Source organism: Perna viridis, chromosome 2, assembly GCF_037379345.1.
Source record: "Perna viridis isolate PV_CMFRI_1.1 ecotype Kerala chromosome 2, ASM3737934v1, whole genome shotgun sequence".
Classification (NCBI taxonomy): Eukaryota; Metazoa; Mollusca; class Bivalvia; order Mytilida; family Mytilidae; genus Perna; species Perna viridis.
In genome coordinates, this window is record NC_142446.1 from 7,137,947 (window position 1) to 7,158,914 (window position 20,968).

The 20,968-nt window shown below is 32.0% G+C and overlaps 2 protein-coding genes across 5 annotated transcripts in view; one reads left to right on the top strand and one right to left on the bottom strand.

Moving 5' to 3' along the window:
* The window catches only part of LOC148623488 (serine/threonine-protein kinase PAK mbt-like), a 31,105-nt gene extending 11,451 nt beyond the window's left edge, over window positions 1-19,654 (bottom strand). Inside the window, exons 1-6 of one of the 3 annotated variants that reach the window (XM_088565319.1) lie at window positions 19,450-19,654; window positions 13,316-13,554; window positions 11,345-11,962; window positions 7,411-7,548; window positions 2,167-2,355; window positions 91-227 (exon numbers count right to left, since the gene is read on the bottom strand). In XM_088565319.1, the coding sequence (XP_088421445.1) occupies window positions 91-227; window positions 2,167-2,355; window positions 7,411-7,548; window positions 11,345-11,962; window positions 13,316-13,522 (1,289 nt within the window). In that variant the 5' untranslated portion in view covers window positions 13,523-13,554; window positions 19,450-19,654. Of the gene's footprint in view, window positions 1-90; window positions 228-2,166; window positions 2,356-7,410; window positions 7,549-11,344; window positions 11,963-13,315; window positions 13,558-19,449 lie in introns of all 3 variants that reach the window. The other 2 variants (XM_088565318.1, XM_088565320.1) reach the window with 2 other exon arrangements.
* LOC148623489 (RNA-binding protein 34-like) overlaps window positions 19,633-20,968 on the top strand; it is a 34,433-nt gene continuing 33,097 nt past the window's right edge. Inside the window, exon 1 of one of the 2 annotated variants that reach the window (XM_088565329.1) lies at window positions 19,633-19,727. The gene's annotated coding sequence lies outside the window, so the exon portion shown is untranslated. Of the gene's footprint in view, window positions 19,807-20,968 lie in introns of both variants that reach the window. The other variant, XM_088565328.1, reaches the window with a different exon arrangement.

Genomic DNA, 20,968 nt, shown 5'->3' on the forward strand with positions numbered 1-20,968 from the left:
TTCTATTAATTGATTTAAATTTAAATTTGTGTGAATGAAAGTATTCAGCATTAGAATTTTTAAAAGAACCAGTCAATATCAGAATTATACCTGTTTTGTGCAACTACAATATCTGTCAATGCTCCTCCTTCAAGAAACTCCATCACTACCCATAGTTCATCACCAACAAGGAAACTTGCATACATGTCAACAATATTTGGATGGTGATAATCTTTCATTATCACAACCTAGTGAAGACAACATTTTGTAAGTATAAGTACTGTTTCGTCATGTAAATAAAATGCTTTGTGGGTAATAGCTTGACACAACAACAGTCAGTTAGGGCAAGTATGGTCAATTCATTCAAGCTTGTTACAACTCTGACTTTGGGTTGTGATTAAAGGCTTAACATACCCTAAGATTCTGACCAGACTATAAAGTGGTCAAAGAACTTCAATATATGTAATTGACATTACCTAAAAAATCCAAAATAATTCATCTGTCTGTGTATCTAAGAACAACCATTTCTTTTTTATTGTCTTTTACTTTTAAAACTAGTCTTTACTATGTTCCAAAGGGTCAATATTTAAACTTATAATACCATATTTTGGTGTCTATAGTGCGCATTTATGTATTGTGCGCAGAGCAGTTTTGAAGGTTTGAATGTCTGAAAAAAAGTTTTTAGACTAAAGTTGCAGTAAAATTTTGTAAGACAAAAAAAATTGATATTTTGCACTTGTTGTACGATATTTCCTATGAAAATGTGAAGGAAAGAAACTTCTATGCAGACTACAACATCAGTAGCTACATAAATTGGATAATTCTAATTTCGAAGCATGATAAAATTGACACAGGATGTATGAAATGACTTAACAAAATCGAAAGTCAGGAAAATCGGACGTTTCCAGTTTTGGTATAACTTAAATTTCACAATTTTTCATTTAAAAACATACTTTTAAGAAAGAAAATTATCAAAAAAAAACAAAAAAAAAAAAAATCAAAATAAGTATCAGAATAATCATTTTCAATTGTAAAAGCATTTGATAAGGAGGGTTTGACAAAAAAGGAATAAGTTACTTTTTGGTTTTTAGTTGTTTCATATTAATTTCTAACCATGCTTTATAAGAAGGAAATATTATACAACCTTTGTTTGAAACATGTTATTAAGTCATTTGAACATGATTTGAAGAAAATATAACTAAAAATTTAATACTTGAAGATGTATTTGATGATTAGATAAAATTTCTTTCAGTAACATTTCACTTTCCATTTGTTTGTTTACATTACGCAATGTCTTTTCACGTACCAAAATCAGTAATTTCGTGGCCAATTTTTATGTACTGATGCATAATGTGCACCCCATGTTCTGGAAATAATTTCTATGTAAAAATGTGCACATAATACACACCAAAATATGGTAATTATAAAATATAACCTTCCTTTTATATTTATAATGTTAAAATTTTATTGAGATCCATACACATTTATTCAAATTATTGTGCTGAAAAACATTTCAGTTTTTGCACACTTAAATGGTTAAGTTTATAACCAAAAACATTGGTTGAATTAAAAATAGAAAAACAGCTTGTTATATATTCCCTTTTGCCACTAATTCCTAAATGGTTAGGGTGGTAGCCCATACAATCAATTTACTCATTTGAAACCTTGTGGTACAATTTAATAAAGATGCATACACTAATACCAAGATTGTGTTGAAACCAACTGTCTACAATGCTGCTGCTGCTGCCAACAACAATGATAACACCATATTATTAAAGCACTTCATTTTTGCAGTCAGTCGTATAAAAAGCATCTACTACCTAGTATATTGGCTGCTTTTAGAATTTGCATTTAAAAAAGTTAAAAATATCTACAATGCCATTGCAGTAGCTAATTTATACACATAGGAAAGGTCCCTAGCTTCTTTATTAAACAACAATTGTATAACAGTTGTTCCCACAGACGGGGGTATATTACCTCATTAAACAACAATTGTATAACAGATGTTCCCACTGATAGGGGTATCTTACCTCACTGAACAACAATTGTATAACAGTTGTTCCCACAGATAGGTTATATTACCTCACTGAACAACAATTGTATAACAGTTGTTCCCACAGACAGGGGTATATTACCTCATTAAACAACAATTGTATAACAGTTGTTCCCACAGACGGGTTATATTACCTCATTAAACAACAATTCTCTCCTTTGTTGTTTGCGCAGGTCCATTTTTTTGACTGCTACTTGCTGACCTGTGGTTTTTGATGTGGCTATACACACAATTCCAGTAGAACCCTCTCCAATTTTGATAAAGTTACCAAGATTTTCCCGGGGGTCACCAGAGCTAACAACCATCTGTAATGCTGCACGGAACTGGAAAAAAAAACCAAAACATTACGCCTTAATCTAGAGATAAAATAGACAAATAAATACCAATAAAAGGCAAAGATATCCGATATGTTAATGTATTTCATCTGTCCATGTTGCAGATCTAAGAACCTTATCCTAATTGATTGATCAAAGATTAATGTCTATTTGTAGATATTTCATGCATTTCAATAATATACCATTTTTTCAATTGCACTTTGTTCAAATAGTTCCGGAAAAAAATATTCAGATCATAACCTTGAAATTAATCCCAATCTGACTTTTGTGGTATAAAACCATGTGGTATATTATGAATGAGTTAAATTTACTAAAATGCTTGTTTTTAGCCCACAGGACACAACTTGATACAACCTTTAATGGTGGTTTGATCTTGTATCCCAGGACAAATAAACTACCCATACACCTACATGTATTGTGAACACTCTTTTTTCAAGAATTACTCACAATATAAAAATATGTCAAGGGGTAATCATGAACCTGACATTGGTTGAAACAAATCAAGGAAAGAAGTTCGATATTTAAGGGTTAACAATATAAAGTTTACAAAGTGTTGTTGAAGACTTTATACTGGTAGAGCCAAACAATGAAAATTTGGTTATATTTGCTGACTATCTGACAAAGTACAATGTTACTGAGGAATCACTTTTTGTTTCAACTCATGGACAGTCTCCATCACAAAACAAACATTCGAATATAGCTGACCAGGACCCAGGTTTTCAAAACTTTATCTGCTGGATAAATATTTATCCACCGGCTTACTTGTACAGATTGTACTATACATATCCAGTAGATAACTTTTGTCCAACAATTAATCTTTTGAACAAATGGGCCCAGAAGCTCACAGAGCAGTTCTATGAAAGTCACCCACAAATTTACTTTATAAAAGTCTAAGACACAATAATTAAGATCCAAACCACCAGCTACATTAAGATGAGAAACATCGACCTCCCTGCTCCTCAACTGAGAGAAGACAAGGAAAAGGAACAGTTTTTGATAGACTTTTATCAAAGTTAAGTTCATGACAATGTCACAAGCGATCATTATAAACATGCTTTTGGATTAAAGTACAAAGTCATTGTTGACTTATAAATTATTAGTTTTTTGATGTAATAAACATGCAGACTTTAGTGCTTCTTATCATTTTAAACATTTTACATATTTTATAAGATTAAATAGGAAATAACTATATATATATACATATATAATATACTATATTTACTGGTGCTAAAAAGGGTAAAAAAAAATCTGGTACTAAAATGTCTACTTTGTTGGTAGAGAAGAGTCTTATAGTACTAAAATATTTATCACCACAAATGTTTGACTTTAAGGCCAAACCAAGAACAATTTTGGGACAAGTATAGACACACCATTCCAGATTTGACACAGAATAAAAATTTGACCACATCCAAAGAGACCCTAATTCCTAAACAGTTCAAGTTATAACCTCTAAAATCAATCACATCCTATTTTTAGGGGTTTGGACCTAGTACAATTTTAAAGAGATCCACTTTTACTCAATTCAAGGAGTTGTGACACAAAAAACATCATTTTATAAACATTTATATTCATAAAAAACAATAGTATGTTTAGATACAAGTGTAACAAACACTTTCTCATCAGGTTAGTGCTAAATAAAGTTAGAATGATTTATCTGAGTTTTCACTGGTTGAAAATATATTTTTAAATATCCACTGCTTAACAGGACATATTGAGAACTTGGTAAAAAATTGGTCGATCGAAACAAACGTATACATGACTTGTAACTCATCATAATTGACACATGATTGACTTGCTTACCAAATATAAGTCCAATATCTGCATGCGTATGGAAAAAAAGTGCAAAAAACTGCGATTTTAGTGAAATTTTGTAATTCCAAGGGCCGTAACTTTGTCAAAAATCAGTGGAACTGAACGAAACATACACTTGAGTTGTAACTAATCATACTTGACACATATAGACAACATTGGTCCATTATCTGCAAGCGTATGGGAACAATATGCGGAAAACTGCGATTTTAGTGAAATTTTGGAATTCCAAGGGCCGTAACTTGGTCAAAAACCGGTGGAGCGGAACGAAACTCAAACTTGATTTGTAACTAATCATAATTGACTCGCATACAAAATATCAGCCCAATATCTGCAAGCCTAGGGGAAAAAAAAAGCGGAAAATGGCGATTTTATTGAAATTTCAAAGTCCAAGGGCCATTACTTGATAAAATATTCGTAGAGTGGAACGAAACTTAATCTTGATTTGTAACTATTCATACTTGACCCACATATAAAATATCAGCCCAATATCGGCAAGCATATTGAAAAAAAGTGTGGAAAACTGATTTTGTTACAGACGGACAGACTGATTACTATAGCGTGGCGCCACTTAGTGGCGGGGCCCTAATTAATTATGACCAAGAGAGAGAGTGGGCAACTTCTTTTATCTTTACATGGTTGGGTGACCCCATGACACAGGTGTCGACGAAGGAGTATGACTTCGATAATAATTGAAATATAATAGAATTTCTTTTGTCTTGCAAAATTTAAAATAAAACAATTTACATAAAGAATTTGACACGATACACAGTATATAATAAGTGACCCTAGGTGAGTTTAAGAGAGCTTTTCTGGTACAGACAATATTTTTTTTTAAAGGTCAGTTAAAATATTTGATTTCAGCAAAAAAGATTTAGCACAAAACCCTTATGGGTTATCAAATAAAACCACCAAAAACCAATGAAAAATAAACATGTTCGTATTATCCTCCATACTTGCAGGGACTTTATATTACTCCCTTGTACTGGTATACTTGACAGGAGTATCATGCTGTAAAAAAAGGGCGAAATCAATATTTTCATTAAAGATTGAGATCAGAACAGTTTTAGAATATGAATTTAACTTACTTATGTAAAAAGTTCAATCTTACATGAGAGAACATATAATGAAATATTTCTATGTAATATTTGGACAGAAATTGTGTCGTCTTACTGTGGATAGTCTAGTCTTCATACATGTAATAGGTTAATATTTCTGACATTGTTTACCATTTTCTTCTCCAAGTGGTTTAAATTGATACAACTGTAAGTATATATTCATTGGCAAACCAAAACTTTCAACATTTTCACTCTCAGTTGTAGAAATCATGTAAAAATGCAGAAGCCCCACGCATTTCAACTACTTGATCTATGAATTGAGAACCATGATGTAACATGGTCATGTGACCACATGTCTAATTGAAATTCATAAGGATTGGGTCATCGTCGCTTACGTATCAATTAATCTTCAATAAAACAATGTAAATGACAAGGGGCGTTTTAATTATATATTTATTAGGTGTACTAAATTATAAAATTGAAAAAAAAAGTTGGTGTCATGCCTCCTTTAACTGTACAGATGACAGGAATATGCTTGTTACTGGTCTCATTTAAAAGCAAAGTACATATTTTGGATGGGAAGCCAAATACTATCTTTCAAGAAAGATAGAAAACCACCAAAATGTTCTAATTGACAAGTACATGTAGTAAACATTTAATCAAAATACAACATTGACCAATGGTATTAGTCAACACAATTTATGGTTCTTCAAATCAGAAACAAGAATTGTATGGACAGACATCCACACAGACAACAGGATCTGTTCATACCACTAATAAGTGTATATAACAGTGTGTAATCAAATTAAATGGACTACAGGTAACCACTGTCGAACATTGCAAATACATTCAACTAAAAGAGTATTTTGATGCTGGAAATCTAGTTATGCATATTCACAGTTAGTGTTATGAACAATGCCAATATCATACAGATTAAAAGCACAGATGTAAATTAGTGATTAAAACACAATGAGCCACAACACATAATGTTTTGCTGACATTCTCTGATAAATAAATCATCCCATAACAAAATACACCATTTCCCTATCTATAAAACAAACCTATATTTAAACACCAAGATTGATTTACAAACCTAAATTTGTTCTAATTCAAAATGAAAATGTTAATCCCATATCAGCAGTACCAAAACAGTTTCACTAAAACAAATTGCTGGACTAACCACACTTCAAAATGATACAAAATGTAGCTGTGAGCTAAGTAGTGATTTTTTGCAAAAAAAGAAATGCAATGTTATCAGAGTTAGTGTATATATATTTGCTATTATGTTGAAATAATTTTATAGCAAATATTACCAGTTTTGAAGTGCAAGAAATATCAAGCTACATTTATTTGAAATTTCATTATGAATCTTTATCCTACATCCATTTACATTCATATGAATAAATAGCTAAATAGCCAGCAAAATAAATGTTAGATCATCTGTGTTCCTTTCTGCTGTCTCTCGTTTTCATATTCAAAATCATGACATGATGGACTTGTGTGTTCAGTCATACAAGTCTGCAGTCAAAATTATCTACCCTTACATTTTTGTTGTGTACAAATAAATTTTTCTATGTTGGTGGGGTATTTCTTTTTTAAAATGTTTTTTCCATCATTACTATTTTTAAACAATGACTTTTTCTTTCAATTTCTTATTGACGCTCCTTCCAAAATGTCACATGGTAATTTAAAAAGAATTGACAGGACAGATATTTTCTTTTTTTGATCAATTCTTACACTTTAGTCATCTAAAGGCATTACCTGATGGAATTAACATTGATTGGAAATTTAGTATATATATTTTAAAATGGTTAACAAGTTTCTAAATATAGAAAATAAATTTACTGGGCTGCCTATAGCCAAAGAACTGTCGAGTTACCTTCATTATCTTGTTAATTTTGATTGGCTAAATAGATATTTTCCCGAAAACTTTTTTGTTGTGGTGACTTATTGAGTGTAGATTAAATGAGTTGTACTTAATACCTATGGACAAATACTAAATTACATATATAGTTTTTCAGTTCTTTCAGGTGCCTCATGAAATTCCCTTTTCATGAATTTTTTTTCTTGATGGTTTAATGATGATTTTTACATTTTTACAACTGAAGTCTTTAATTGGCTGCTGAAAACCTACAACATAAATCAGTTTTAACATTGGTTCAATTAAGAGTGATACCTGTTCATGTGTTAGCCTCTGTTCCTGAATAGACCCAGGTGCACTGCTGGTTGGGGATTTCGGTGGTGCTGGCTGCATTTTTGGTGTCGGAGAATAGTTTGACTGTGCTACTTGCAAGTTGGAAGGTTTTGATCCACCCTAACACACAACAAACAAAAAAGCAATATATTCTACCATGCAGGCTATACAAGCTTGAAAGAAATGCAACAGAGGAATATATCTCTATGATGTATTACATATATGTACCGTATAACTGGTATTTTTTGCAGAATGAAGTTTTTGAAATTTGTTGTCGAAAATGTGTTTTTCTACTTCACTCAACCTAAATTTTGCTGTCTATAGCAGAACTAAGAAATTCATCATTAATTTCCAGAGACTTCACTTAACATGAGTTGAGAAACTTTAATTTTTTTCTAGGAAATTTCACAAAAATTAAATTGCGGCAAATTAAGGTCTACTTCTTCTAGTAAGTTTGGTTTATTTGATTCTTTCTACTGGTTTCAAACAATCTGATCTTTACCAGTAGTCACCTTGTTCTTGATTTAAACTGATTATTCAAAATTACCATATCTGAATATCTAGATAAAGCTTGATCATATATTGTATATCAATATGGCTGGTTTGAATGGGAAAACTTTTTTTTCTTACTTGGTGCAGTGTTGTTGAATGATATATTATGGTTACCTATATCTTTACTACAATGCCGCACCATTTTTTTTTCTGTCTTTTGATTAGTTATATAATTGTGAAGTTTTCTTAACATTATGCCTAAAACCATACACTGCAATAAATCAAACACCATGCTTCATATCATACTCGTGTGTATAATTGTTTTCAGCTGTAATGGCATTTATTTTCATTTTTTTTCATCTTTCCAGTACACAATTGCAGTAACTGTAACCGACTCTGAAAGGTCATAAAGGTCATGCAAGCTACTTTAAACATGCCATAAGTTGAAAATAAATGCACAAACTTAAGGTTGGGACTCAGGTGTTTATCTGTGTATCTGAACCCATTATCTTCTCAAATAAGTTTTTCATGAACTCAGTATTCATTTATACAATAGTTGCATACATAGAGGGTATCATTAGACATTTCACTGAACCTTGGCAGTGAGTTTCTTGATAACGCCGTCCATAATAAGCAACTGTTGTTTTTTTTTTCACTGAAGAATCTGAAGCAGGCAATACTGTGTTGTAACACATTCGAACAACACCATATAATAATGATCTATGCACATAAATAAATGCCACATGTTCTGACCAAAAAGAATAGCTCATTTTTTCCAGATATGAAGATTACAATAGGATTAGATCAGTCATCATACTGTAGTTCAAATAGACAAGTCAAAGAAGTTGCCAAAAAACTTCACATTACAGAGACATGTGTGTTAGTGGCATATCTATGGTAATGTTAATATATCTATCATGTATAATATGCAGTGTTCTAGCTAGGATTTGAAAATAGAGGGGCACAGGGAAGAGGGCACTTTCACGCATAGCATGTTTTTTTTTCAACAAAAAAGGAACATTGATTCTGTATGTTTGTGTTAAGTCAGTAATTTGTATTCTTATTGCTCACCTGAAAACTTTTTAAAATGAAGGTTGCATCATAATTAGCAAACTGAGTAAATTTGACTGCATGATTAATATATGCATGACACCCTTATTGTATTGAAAGACCTTTCTCAGATGACCAAGTGCTTTTAGAAATTTTAAAACTTATATATAGAGGCGATTCAGCTGAAACTCTATTACTATAGCCGTCAGATCCACTATGAAAGAGTTTTAGTCAAATGTTGTGTGAACACAATTTGTCACTGTTCTTAAAGTGAAGCAGCAAGTCAACTAAAGGAGGTGATAAGGGCAAGTAATTCTTTACATTTATGACATACTATGAGGTGAAATGTTGTAGGAAATGTTACAAGTATTCAATATTGCTTCATTGATATCAAAACCGTAAGTAAAAGAAATATTATTTCCTGTAACAACTGCAATCACAACTTATGGAAAATGTCCTTTACTGTTGAAGATATAGAAAATTTTTAAAATATTAAAATTATAAGGGAGGTAACTGACATCTTGAATAAATGTGCAACATGCAATTGTTTACACCAATAGTTCTACAAAATTTAGAATTGTTAACTTGAAAATATTTGTTTAATTAGTTGTGCAATAGAAATTAATTATCAACCACTGATTGGCTTCCACAGAATTGTTATAGATCCAATCGGGATTCATTTTCTACTTGTCAATCATTATCGGATAACCCTGGTCAGCTGATTGATCACCGATAAATACCTGAGGTTTACCTGAGGGTTAATTACGTCAGGATATAGTTAATGAAGGTGACACTTCTTAATTGATTTGTGGTAATTTATTAACAAGAGTGGAAATCATAATGGGCCATTCAGAAAATTGTAAATGGGCACCAAAGGGGTACTCAATTGGGGCAGAGGGACGTGACGCCCCTCCATTTTGCCCTAGCTAGGACAATGATATGTAACATCTTTCAAGAACATAATAGAGATTCTAACTAGCTTTTGTCTTCATTATTTGGCTGTCAAAAGTAACCACTTTACAAAAGGTGTTTTGAGTAAGACAAGTCATTTTTGTGCACCAAGATTTAACACCTAAAATACAGGACTTAAGGTCATTCATCTAAATATATTTATAGAACAGCCTAATGATTTTATTTATGGTATGAATTGTGAGGTTTTAATCCTTTACCCTCTTTTAAGGCAAAGTTTACTGAAAAGCAAATTTTTATGCATGTGATTTTTCTCATGTGTAAGAAATATTTTGGTGTCATGTCCATTTTTAAACATCAGAATTTTTCTTTTCTTTCTATTTCAACCTATTTTCCAATCACAACTTTAAAAATAATGCTCTGTAGTGCAACTTGATCTGAATGCAGAAGGGAATTTTATTCAAGCAGAAGCTCAAGATTTTGACATATGGTTCATGCATGATTCAACATGTAAAAAATCCCCAAAGCTCTGACTTTTTTTTACCCAAATATTGACTAACTTGAAAACCATTCCCAAAATCAAACTTCTTAATACATGGTATCTCAAAAATATGAATAAAATCCCATGTTTGAAAAATAAGCTACTTGAACTTATTTCATTATAAATACTGGTCTAGATATCTTTATTGTTTAACATAACTTTTCCCTATCACCCCTTTGTGGTATGGAACATTGTAATTCCAGGGGTAAAAATAAGGAAATACAAGCTGGTAGCCCAGACCATATTTTTAATCAATATTTTCCCTATGTTCAACTAAATTTACCCAAAAATTTGGTTCCCTGCATCTAGTAGCCATGGGTACTGGGCGACTGCTAATTTTTATCCCTGAGTTTCATGTACATGTATTCACAAATTTTCTTATTAAATGGATAACAATGTCATTATTACATTTGATAAGCTTTCATGGTCATACAACTTTAAGGCTTCATTGTTTACTAACATACACACTAATGTATGATTACCATGTAGCAGATTAAGATTTTGCCATTTTTAGGCAAAACAAATTTGCAGAAAACTTCTGTTTCTAAATTTGGCTGGGTGGCGCTATAAGTACTTAAGCCAAGAGTAAATATCTTGTAAAATATATTTTGGTATTTTCTAACAGACCACTAAAATATGCCAAAATTATCCACACATGGTTTTTACACCTTAAAATGTGGTTCTGAAAAATTATGTTATCAATGTTATTTGGGATTTCTGAGGACAATTTGTGAATGATGAAAGTGATGAACATTTAATGAATCACTGCTTCATGTGATCTTGTTTTTATTGTGAAAAAATATCACAGGAATTTACTTATTAGCATTTGAAAAAGCAAAAGCTTGCATATTCAATTTTTTCAAACTTGAAGAATCTTTTAAAAACTTTTGACCAAGCATAAACATGGTCAAAAATTGAACTTACCCGATCATACTGTAATCCTGCAGTATTTTTGGGAAGTCCATGAGGTGATGAATCACCATGGTGACGTGGTGACCTGTCAGGATGATGCATAGAATTGCCATTCACTGGCATTTGATTGTGATCATATGGATACTGCTGCCCTCGGCCATCAAAATGAGCCTGTTTAGGGTGAAACATGTCCCTATTGTCAAATGAACTATTGTGACTTCTATTATGGTCATCAGATCTACGGTCCAGAGTTCCATCTCTATATGAATGTGGCCCATCCCTATCGGGGTGGTCTCGATAATCTCGTGGGTCTCTGTGATAGTCTCTTGGATCTTGTCTATCTCGTGGGTCTCTCACGTCCCGGCGTTGATCATTAGAATACCTGTTATTATCTCTTGGATCTTGGCGTGGATCTCCTCTGTACCTTTCAGGTTCACGGTCATAGTGTGGTGGGCGACCTTGGTATGACCTATCATGTGGTTGTTCATCTTCTGGCAGTGTTGGATAATCAGGTACATATCTTCTCTGCTGTAGTGGACTTGCTCTACGTAATGAATTCGAACGTGCCACAGTGATAGATCGTACATCAGGGTTGTACCCATTCATATGTTTTGACTCACCAATGATTGTCTTAAAAAAAAAAATTATTTGAAAATCATAGCGAAAGGAGTGAAGAACAGAAGTCAATAAGATTAAATATCACAAATACCTTTTAATCTAAAAATCTCTCAATGAGGCACCAAGTTAAACATCAGAAAGGTTTTATTATGTTTCAGGAAATAAACCTTATTCACTAAGAAATGCTGAACAAGGAAACTTGATAATCCCCAAAATTAAAACTTTTCAGAGATTCATTCATGTATTCTGGGTCTGTCCTGTGGAATAAGTTACCCAAACATTTATATAATCAGGCCACTACAAACTCATTCAAAATTAATTTAAAGGAATACTTTAAGACTTCTGAATAGAGTTTCATAAAAGAGCATATTTTTGCTGTTTACACGGTTTTAAATGTTCTACATGTATATTGTACATTATCTTAAAGTGCTTTTTTAAATCAGCTTTCCTTTGTAGTTTTAGTAGTACAGTTTGGTGTGGGAGGGCCTCAGGAAAGATTAGCTTGTAAACTAACTGTGTAACCCTCTTGAAATAAAGATTTTATTATCATATTATTATTATAACATTGAGTTTTTTTTTGTAACTGGAAAAATAATTTTTACAAGTACATATGATATAATAGTATTGAAGAATGTATGCACATACTGCTAAACCTATAGATTGATTGACAAGCTCCTCATACTGCCATATGTTTCAACCAATTAGTCTGTTTTAAATTAACTTTTACTTCTGTTGTGAAGAAAAACTGAAAGCATATCTTTTTTTTCAAATTCCTGACACCAGGGGAAGAAATAATTCTTCAATTATAATTAACTTTTCATGTATACAAAAATATAAACGTGTACAATGGTTTCAAATATTTGTATACTATTAATTCACCAACAAACAACACAAATGAAGGGTAGTAACAAAATTACTGAAATGATAAACTCTAAAGTCTAAAAAGGGAAGTCATATAACAAGTGGCAATATTAGGTAAAAAAAAAAACAAAAAAACAGAAAGCTGGAAAATTCCAGACACATGAATAGGCATTTGTTTCTGAAAATGGCTCCTTAAAACAACTAATAAGATGTATCCAAACATTTCTTTAACAAAAAAGTATGTTTATTACATGCATTTAATTATTTTTACTTGTATCAAATTGATCGTCTCAAATTTTAGGAAAAGTTCAAAAATATACATACATGTTCATCTCAGATATCACACACTATTGAGTGTGTCAAAAGTACCTGTATTAAATACATTTACATCAAAATGTACATTCTGTACCTGTAAACTGCATTGTACATTGTGAAAACATCCCTACAGATGATAATAAAATGTGCTATGCTTATTACTTTTGTGGCCGAATATTTATATATTACCTTAAGTGGTTGAATATCTGTATGTGTAATCCTTGAGGCATCAACAATTGGTTTTCTCCTATCATTTTCCTCAGGGATAATTATTCCAGCCCATTGTGGTGGTAGCCCGACATATTTCCCCTGGTCTCTGTCAAACCCAGTATGCACACGGTGTTCAAAATTACTGGGTGTGGAAATTTCTGGTCGTTTCTTCCCTTTCTTAAACATAGCTGCCTATTTGTTTGATACCATTAGGATACCTGCTAACAGACAGGAAGTTTTCACTTGAAATATTATCTTATAAAACATAGAGAGTTACAGACTGACAATTATCTTACACCGATAAAGTAAATGTACATACATTGTAGTTTTCCTTTAAATAAGTACCTTTTTTATGATCTAAATCAATTCACCAAAGTACAATAATCAATTTTATGATTATCCTAATAATATACACACTAATATTTTTTCTAAACCAACTCATAGATAGGGTTAATAATTATCATGATAAGAAATAACAGAAAAACACAAGAGTGCTTTGACCTCTCATTGTTATGACTGATAACACAACTGGCGAATAATTTTGACAAGATACAGAGTCAGTGTACAGGAAATGAAATAAACACATACTTCTCACTGTTACATTGGAATCCTAAGAATTCAATAAACAAAAACCAAAAAAAAATTAAAGTTAATTTTGTTAGAAACATTGTAAATAGCTCATTCAAAAAGTATTAAGTCTGATAATACACTGTACATGTAATAGGATTTCTCCAGTGAAGAAACAAGTTACATATAAGTTGAAAATCAGTTGGTTACAAGTCATTTCATGCAAAATACTTTACAAGAAGACTTATTAATGAATGCATAGCTGGCTTTGGTACATTTGTACTTGACATTACATTTTTTTGTACATGCGACTTTAGCCTGATAGACCAAACGGAATTACAATAAGGCTTAATGATACATGTAAACAGATACTCAAAGAAACCATATTGTGCAGGTACATTTTATCTTACTAGTTTGACAAGAAATTTCTATTTAAAATAGAACTATTTTTTACATTTGGTTCTCAAGTTATCACAAGGAAACAACCAGGGGATGGATAGACAGACACAATTAAAATATAGGGTATTACATGTACCAGTGCATACATGTACTACATGTGGTAAGCTATTCAAATTGTACTAACATAATCTTAGAAGTGTCTGCACTACATGAATGCCTTGCCTGCAGTACATTTTTTTCTAAGTTCATTGGGGGCATTGCTCATTCAAAAATCAATGAACCAGAAGAGAACTCAACCTCAGAAAATTAAATATTTGCCAAGATTCTACTATTCCTGGCCAAATTTAAAGAAATTATACTTGTTACTTGAAGTTACCAAGACTGTTGTTTTAAGGAACTTGTGAGAGTTGGAAAAACAAGAACTTCCATTATAAATAGTCACTAGATATTACGACCTCTGCATACATTTGTATATCATATGCATTATGTTGTTTCTATGATATGATTACCATTATATCATTTCATGTCATTATTGCTGACTTATTTATTTCTATGATATTTGCCATAATTTGTAAGATTTTTTTATTATTAAATGATCAATACTTAACAATTAGAAAAAAAGTCTGGAAACATCATGATTATCATCACTGAAAAGAAGATTGACTGATTATGGTTAAACGTCCTAATGCAAATTTTTCATGCATTTCAAGATGACAAAGATTGACCAATCAAAGAGACAAGTCATACACTCATACCACTTGTTTCATTTCATTCATTTCTCATAAAAAATCAATCAAATTTCACAGAAATCTAAAAATAAATATACAAGTATACAATTTAACCTACGGCCTTGGAATCTCTGAGAGCCTGGTGACAGTCTGGCAGAAAATGAAAAAAAAACTTAAGTGCAAAAGAGGAAATGACAAGAATTGTCACATGACATGGAAATTTGAGAACCTGTGAGACTAGACTGGTTGCCATCAGCAGTACTCACTAAGTAAATCCCGAAACTAGGGGAAACCAATTATTTGCTGTACTACCTTCATATGCAGGTTTTATTGAATCTATCAAATTTACTAATTCCATTATTTGAAGAATAAACACTAGACATTGTCCCTAATGGGACTAAAACCCCCACAGCCTGTTGAACTTTGTACAAATTGAGGACCATTGTGGACACACAAATTTTATGGGGGATAAATTAAGCACTTTTGAGACACAATTTTGCTGCCATTTCTAAAACACCAACTCCAAACTGCAATCAGTACTATTTTTTTTTAACAATACAATGACAGAATATAACTGCAAATTTACTTTAAACATAAATTCCTGATGAAATGCATATCCCAATATGGTAATTTAACACCCCATTAACTTTAACAACTATCCTTCAAATTGCTGAGGAGTTGCAGACAACACGAGACCAACTTTTGCTGACAAATGCCCAAGTTCAACAGGCGTCATTACTAAAATTTTTGTCCAAACATAAATTCCTGACAATATGCACATCTCCATGTGAATATACAAAGTTTCATAAAAATGCTGCAAGCTGCTAAGAAAAAAGTCTGGACAGACGAACTGACAGGGTGAAACCTATATACCACCATCCCCAACTTTGTTTGCAGGGATATAAAAAACAAACTGTATTCTTCCTTGTATTCTGCACATACATTGTACCTGTAAACCAAGCACCCCCTTCTTAGCAAAGGAGATCATTGTAAAGTTAGTTTATGTGTAAAATGGGCATTTTGGAAGTGGGGAAAAATCACCAACAGAAGACCACATTGAGATGAAAGGATTCTGATAAATGCCCTGAAATGTGTACCCTTTCATCATTAATCTTAATTATTTATTGCTTAAAGTACTGTGATGTAATAAATTTATGAATACAAGAATAATCAGCTAAAATGTTTACATTCCCTGTTCCTATGCAAGTGTTTCACTAAAACAAAGGCGTCAAAAATGACTGTTTATAAACATGAGGCTTCTAGGGACCTGAATCCCTAACCTGGTTAAATTCTTTCCTTTCTAGGACAATTTACAAGGAGTTTTCTGACAATTTTTACTCAAAGTAGACTTTGGTAGGAGTTATCATAAGGATCACTTCACCAATTGAAAGTTTCTTTTTACAAAATGTATCTATTATAGTATTCCTGATATTGACTGAAAACTGTTAAAAAATAATTTTTTGCCTCTCAAGGGCAATAACTCTAACAAGGAGTCATCCAACAACTTTGATCCACCTGCAGACTTTTGTAGGCCTTATAATAAAGATCAAATCGGCAATTGAAAGAATTTGGCTACAACTTAACAGTTTTGGAGATATACATGTACATGTATGAAAAAAAAACTTCTCACAGACCCTTTGTTCTGTTTTAGGTAACAGCTACAGGGCTCATGCTTCTGGGCCATTCAGGTGAGACAATCACCTTGGGTCAGTCACTTCGCCCTCAGACGAACATTAAAAGCGAAGTGAAGTCAGCCTCTCATTTCTTTTACAACGCCCATGATTGGGACTGTATCTTTAGCAGTAAATTGACCAGTTATCTCTTTTCCAGATAACAATGCAAACAAAAAAGGTGCCCGTTCAAGAAAATAAATTGTAAAAATCTTTGAAATCTATCGAATATATGGTTACCAGCACACATTTTTATCAACTTTTCGTTTCAAACATTAAAGATGAACATTCATCACTCTAGCTAAGGATAATTCATGTTTTATCATTCATATTTCATTATGAAACGTGCAAATTGCAGTTTGGGACATGGGTTAAATTTATCTCAATTGATAATTCGGTTGTGAAACATAAGCATTTCATTTAATCTTCTTGTTTCATTATTAAACAGTAAATTCTCCACTTCAACAGAGCATTTCTGAAAGCTTGGGACTAGTTTGTACCGATCCCTACAATATGTGTCAATAAAGTTTCAGCCTTTATTTGATTTTTCAGTAATAAATTTTGATTAGGACAATGCATTGCAAGAAGCTTTGCTTTATTTAATCAGACATGTACATGTATATTAATTTTGCTGTAATAAATTTGGTAAGGGATAGAGGTATAGAAATTCATTTTTACCGGTTCTGTCACATTTTTACTAGTGATATCCAATGGTCCGACAAACCTTCGGAAAGACTGAGATCCCATTCAAAATTGTAAACTATACAGAGTATCCTTGTTGACTCGGAGCATTAATCAGCCGTTTGAAGTGTTAAATTAACAAAGCGCATACGAGACCACTGGTACAGAATATGTGTAACAAAAAAAAACAAAAATGGCAACCTTTAAAAATGAAAAATACAGTCATGGGAGGTCTTGCAGTTGATGTCCATGAAATCGGGAGTGTTAACACCTACATGTATACACTTTACTCCAAGTATGGCTGTAAAAGTGAGAAAATGCTATGAATTATTTGATGGGCTCATCATGAATTAATTTCAGGGTGATCTCTGATTCAAAGACTTATTCCCAAGTTATTGTCTGGAAACCAAATTGTATGCAGACAACAGCATGATAAAATTGATACCAGTATACAACTATTAACTTTTGCAGTGGGGTCCTACTTAGATGCACCTGGAGATGCCTGTTATTTAAAAATACATGTATACCTGCCTTAGAAATGTATAGAAAGTCCTTGCGAAATAAGCCAATACATTTAAATTCATCTATGTCCATTGCCTTTCTCAAATTTACTTTTCTAATTAGCTATCTCATATACAAATATGCATGCCCATTCATGACTGCCAGATCCTTTTTTCACACCAGCTAATACCACCTCCTATCAACAAGTAACTTTTTGAAAGTACAATCTATTTGAACAAAATACATATTAATACTAAGCTAATATAACATAATTATTGCAGAAAACACTGTAGTTTTTCATACTTACAGAAATGCAAGCCATTTTAGCAAGTTTTTCAAAGGTATGTAACCCACAAACACTGGACAAACTGGTTGGCTGTCTTATTGGGGGACAAGGGACTTGATCAATTTAAAAGTTTTAAAAGTAAATGGGAGGGGGAAGTTCTTGCTCCTTTTGCCAATAGTTTGGCTTACCCAACTGACAGGTGCAACATCATCTTAAAATCTTTCATTTATTATTTTAATCTTGGTGGCATGTTAATTTTAATGCTTTTAGTTGCTTAGTAGCATCTGATTTTAAATTTAGTCTGCATTGCTTTCATCATAGTGTTTTTTTTTGTGTGCTTGATTTCTTGCATGTTATTTATAATTTGTATGTCAAGTTGCTTTAAGTTTATGTGTATATCTTGTATTTATTTCTGTCAATTTTAAAAGCTCTACAGAGCTTATATTTCTTCTTTGATATATCGATTTTAAATGAAGTTTACTAGACTTGCGGGAAAACAGTAAACATTTTCTAGGAAACAAACTATTTTCAAATTGGTAAGCACCTGAATGGTTTGAAATACATGTAGGTTATTTAGAAGTATCCAAGTACTTACTGAGGCTCTAATGAATTGAATATTTGAATTTGAAGTCTACTGCTGTTCATTGCTCCAATTTGACAGTAAATCAGTTTGTCGGATGACAAATTTGTAGAAAGTTACTCCCCTTTGATTAAAATCTTAAAAAACGAAACCAAAGTTGGATATAGGAAAAAGGAGTATTGTTATGCTACAGGCATATGTAGGCGTATTTACGAATGTAAGGATGACCCTACCAGTCCTAAAACATGAGCTACTTTTTTTAAACAGAAAAAAAACTCAAAAGCAAAGGCGAAATTATCTGGCTTCCATGCCTTATAACTATATCCTTAACAATTACAGGTATTCGGGCATCAGTGGCTTCAGTGTGTATCTTAGGTAACATATCTTATATCATATTAATATTATAATTAAACAACGTCTAATAGTACAATGTATTTGAATTAAATTTCGAACTCACGGACATCTCACTTGACTTCCGGTATCAACATATTTTGAATACTTACAGTTACAAAATCAAGAAATTTATGCACATATTACTTCATTAGCACATGCTATTTTCAATTAAATCTACAACCAAGACATGAATGATAAAAATGAGTAATGGAAGGCTCGGCATAAGGATGTAAAAAGTAATACTGAGTGGGAATACTGGATGATTTCACTGACCCTGTCATCACACACCCAAACAATATTTTGTTTACCTGTCCCTCTACAGGTGCGAATGTAATCCAAACTGAATTTTTATGAACCGCTAATTATCTCGGTAAGAAAACAAACAAAGTTATTAACTTTTTCTTGAAAAGAATAAAAGTTAGCAAAGATAGTAACAATACAACAGTATTTCGCGAAAACAAGCTTTCCTTGACGCCATCATTTGTCAACCAGAACATCCGGGTTCTTCAATTTTGGGTCGTTTATTCACTAGATGGCGTTGTAAGCACCAAAATAAAGCAAGTGCACATGTAACCTGGAAGCCCGGGTAATATTTTCGTTGCACAAGTTTCTCTCAAATATAGGAATTGTACATCATCCTATAGTCGGTATTTCATTAAAAACAGGTACATGCAAAAACGCTTTTCTAAATTTTCCTTTAACTATGACTTTATATACACACGAAAGTTGAAGCAATGAAAATGTCCTCCCTCTTAATTAACCCACAGGCATTATTAAGGAATTGCAATATGGGTAATCTCACTGTTCCCTATGCAACATATACATTTTTGTATACATGCTGTCTGTGTAATATTACACAAGATTCCAATCCTGTCTACTGTAAAAGTCCTTTTGTAGGATAAAAAGTCACGGAGTATAAAAGTTGACATCAATTATAGTGACTGCAATCTGATGGGAAAAGTTGGTTAGAAAAGTTTTAAGCAATAAAATGAAAGAAAGGGAAACATAGCTGTTTTTGTAAGAAGCCATAATTCCATCCGCTAGTTAGAAACTGTAATTTGTTAAAACTGATACTCATATATACAACCCAATTTGCTTATATTCTTTATTCTTTATTTATTGGCACAAACACAATTACAATAATTGGCAAAGGCCCATATAATTGATACATAAAAGTGTAACATATATAGTAGCAGTATACATGTAAATAGAATATTGATCAAATGTTATGAGAAGAGATATTTGTTATGAAATAAAATTTTTCTGATAGAAAAAATAATATCTAAAAAATTACTGATAATCTTTAGTATAGTATACAAATCACTGAGTATAAATGTGTAAATTTCGATAAAATGTTAGTTTATTTGAATTTTGGATTTGGGAATGTTGCTCTTGCATAAATTAATCGGTTATTCGTTGTTTTATATTTGATAAAATAGGTTTAAAGCTACATTTTTGATAGATTATGTGTGAAAAACTAAGTTTATTGATACATGTAATGAAATATATTTTCTTTGTCCAAGTGTTATTGTTTTCTGTAGCTTGAAATATTTTAAAAGCCGAAGGGTTTTCTGAGGAAAGAAGATGACACAGGAAAACATAATTTTTGATTGAAGTGGGAGTCATCCAAGTTCAGAACGACATGCAGCGTTTGTAGCTTTGCAGTGTACACCAAGAATTTCCTTGATGAATTTTAAATGAAATTTTTCTACAACTGAGTTATTAAAAGTACATGTATCAATATCTATACCCCAGACTTCACTACAGTACAAAAGAATGGGGATAATTAAAGTATCAAACAGCTTTTCTAATAAATGACATGAATGA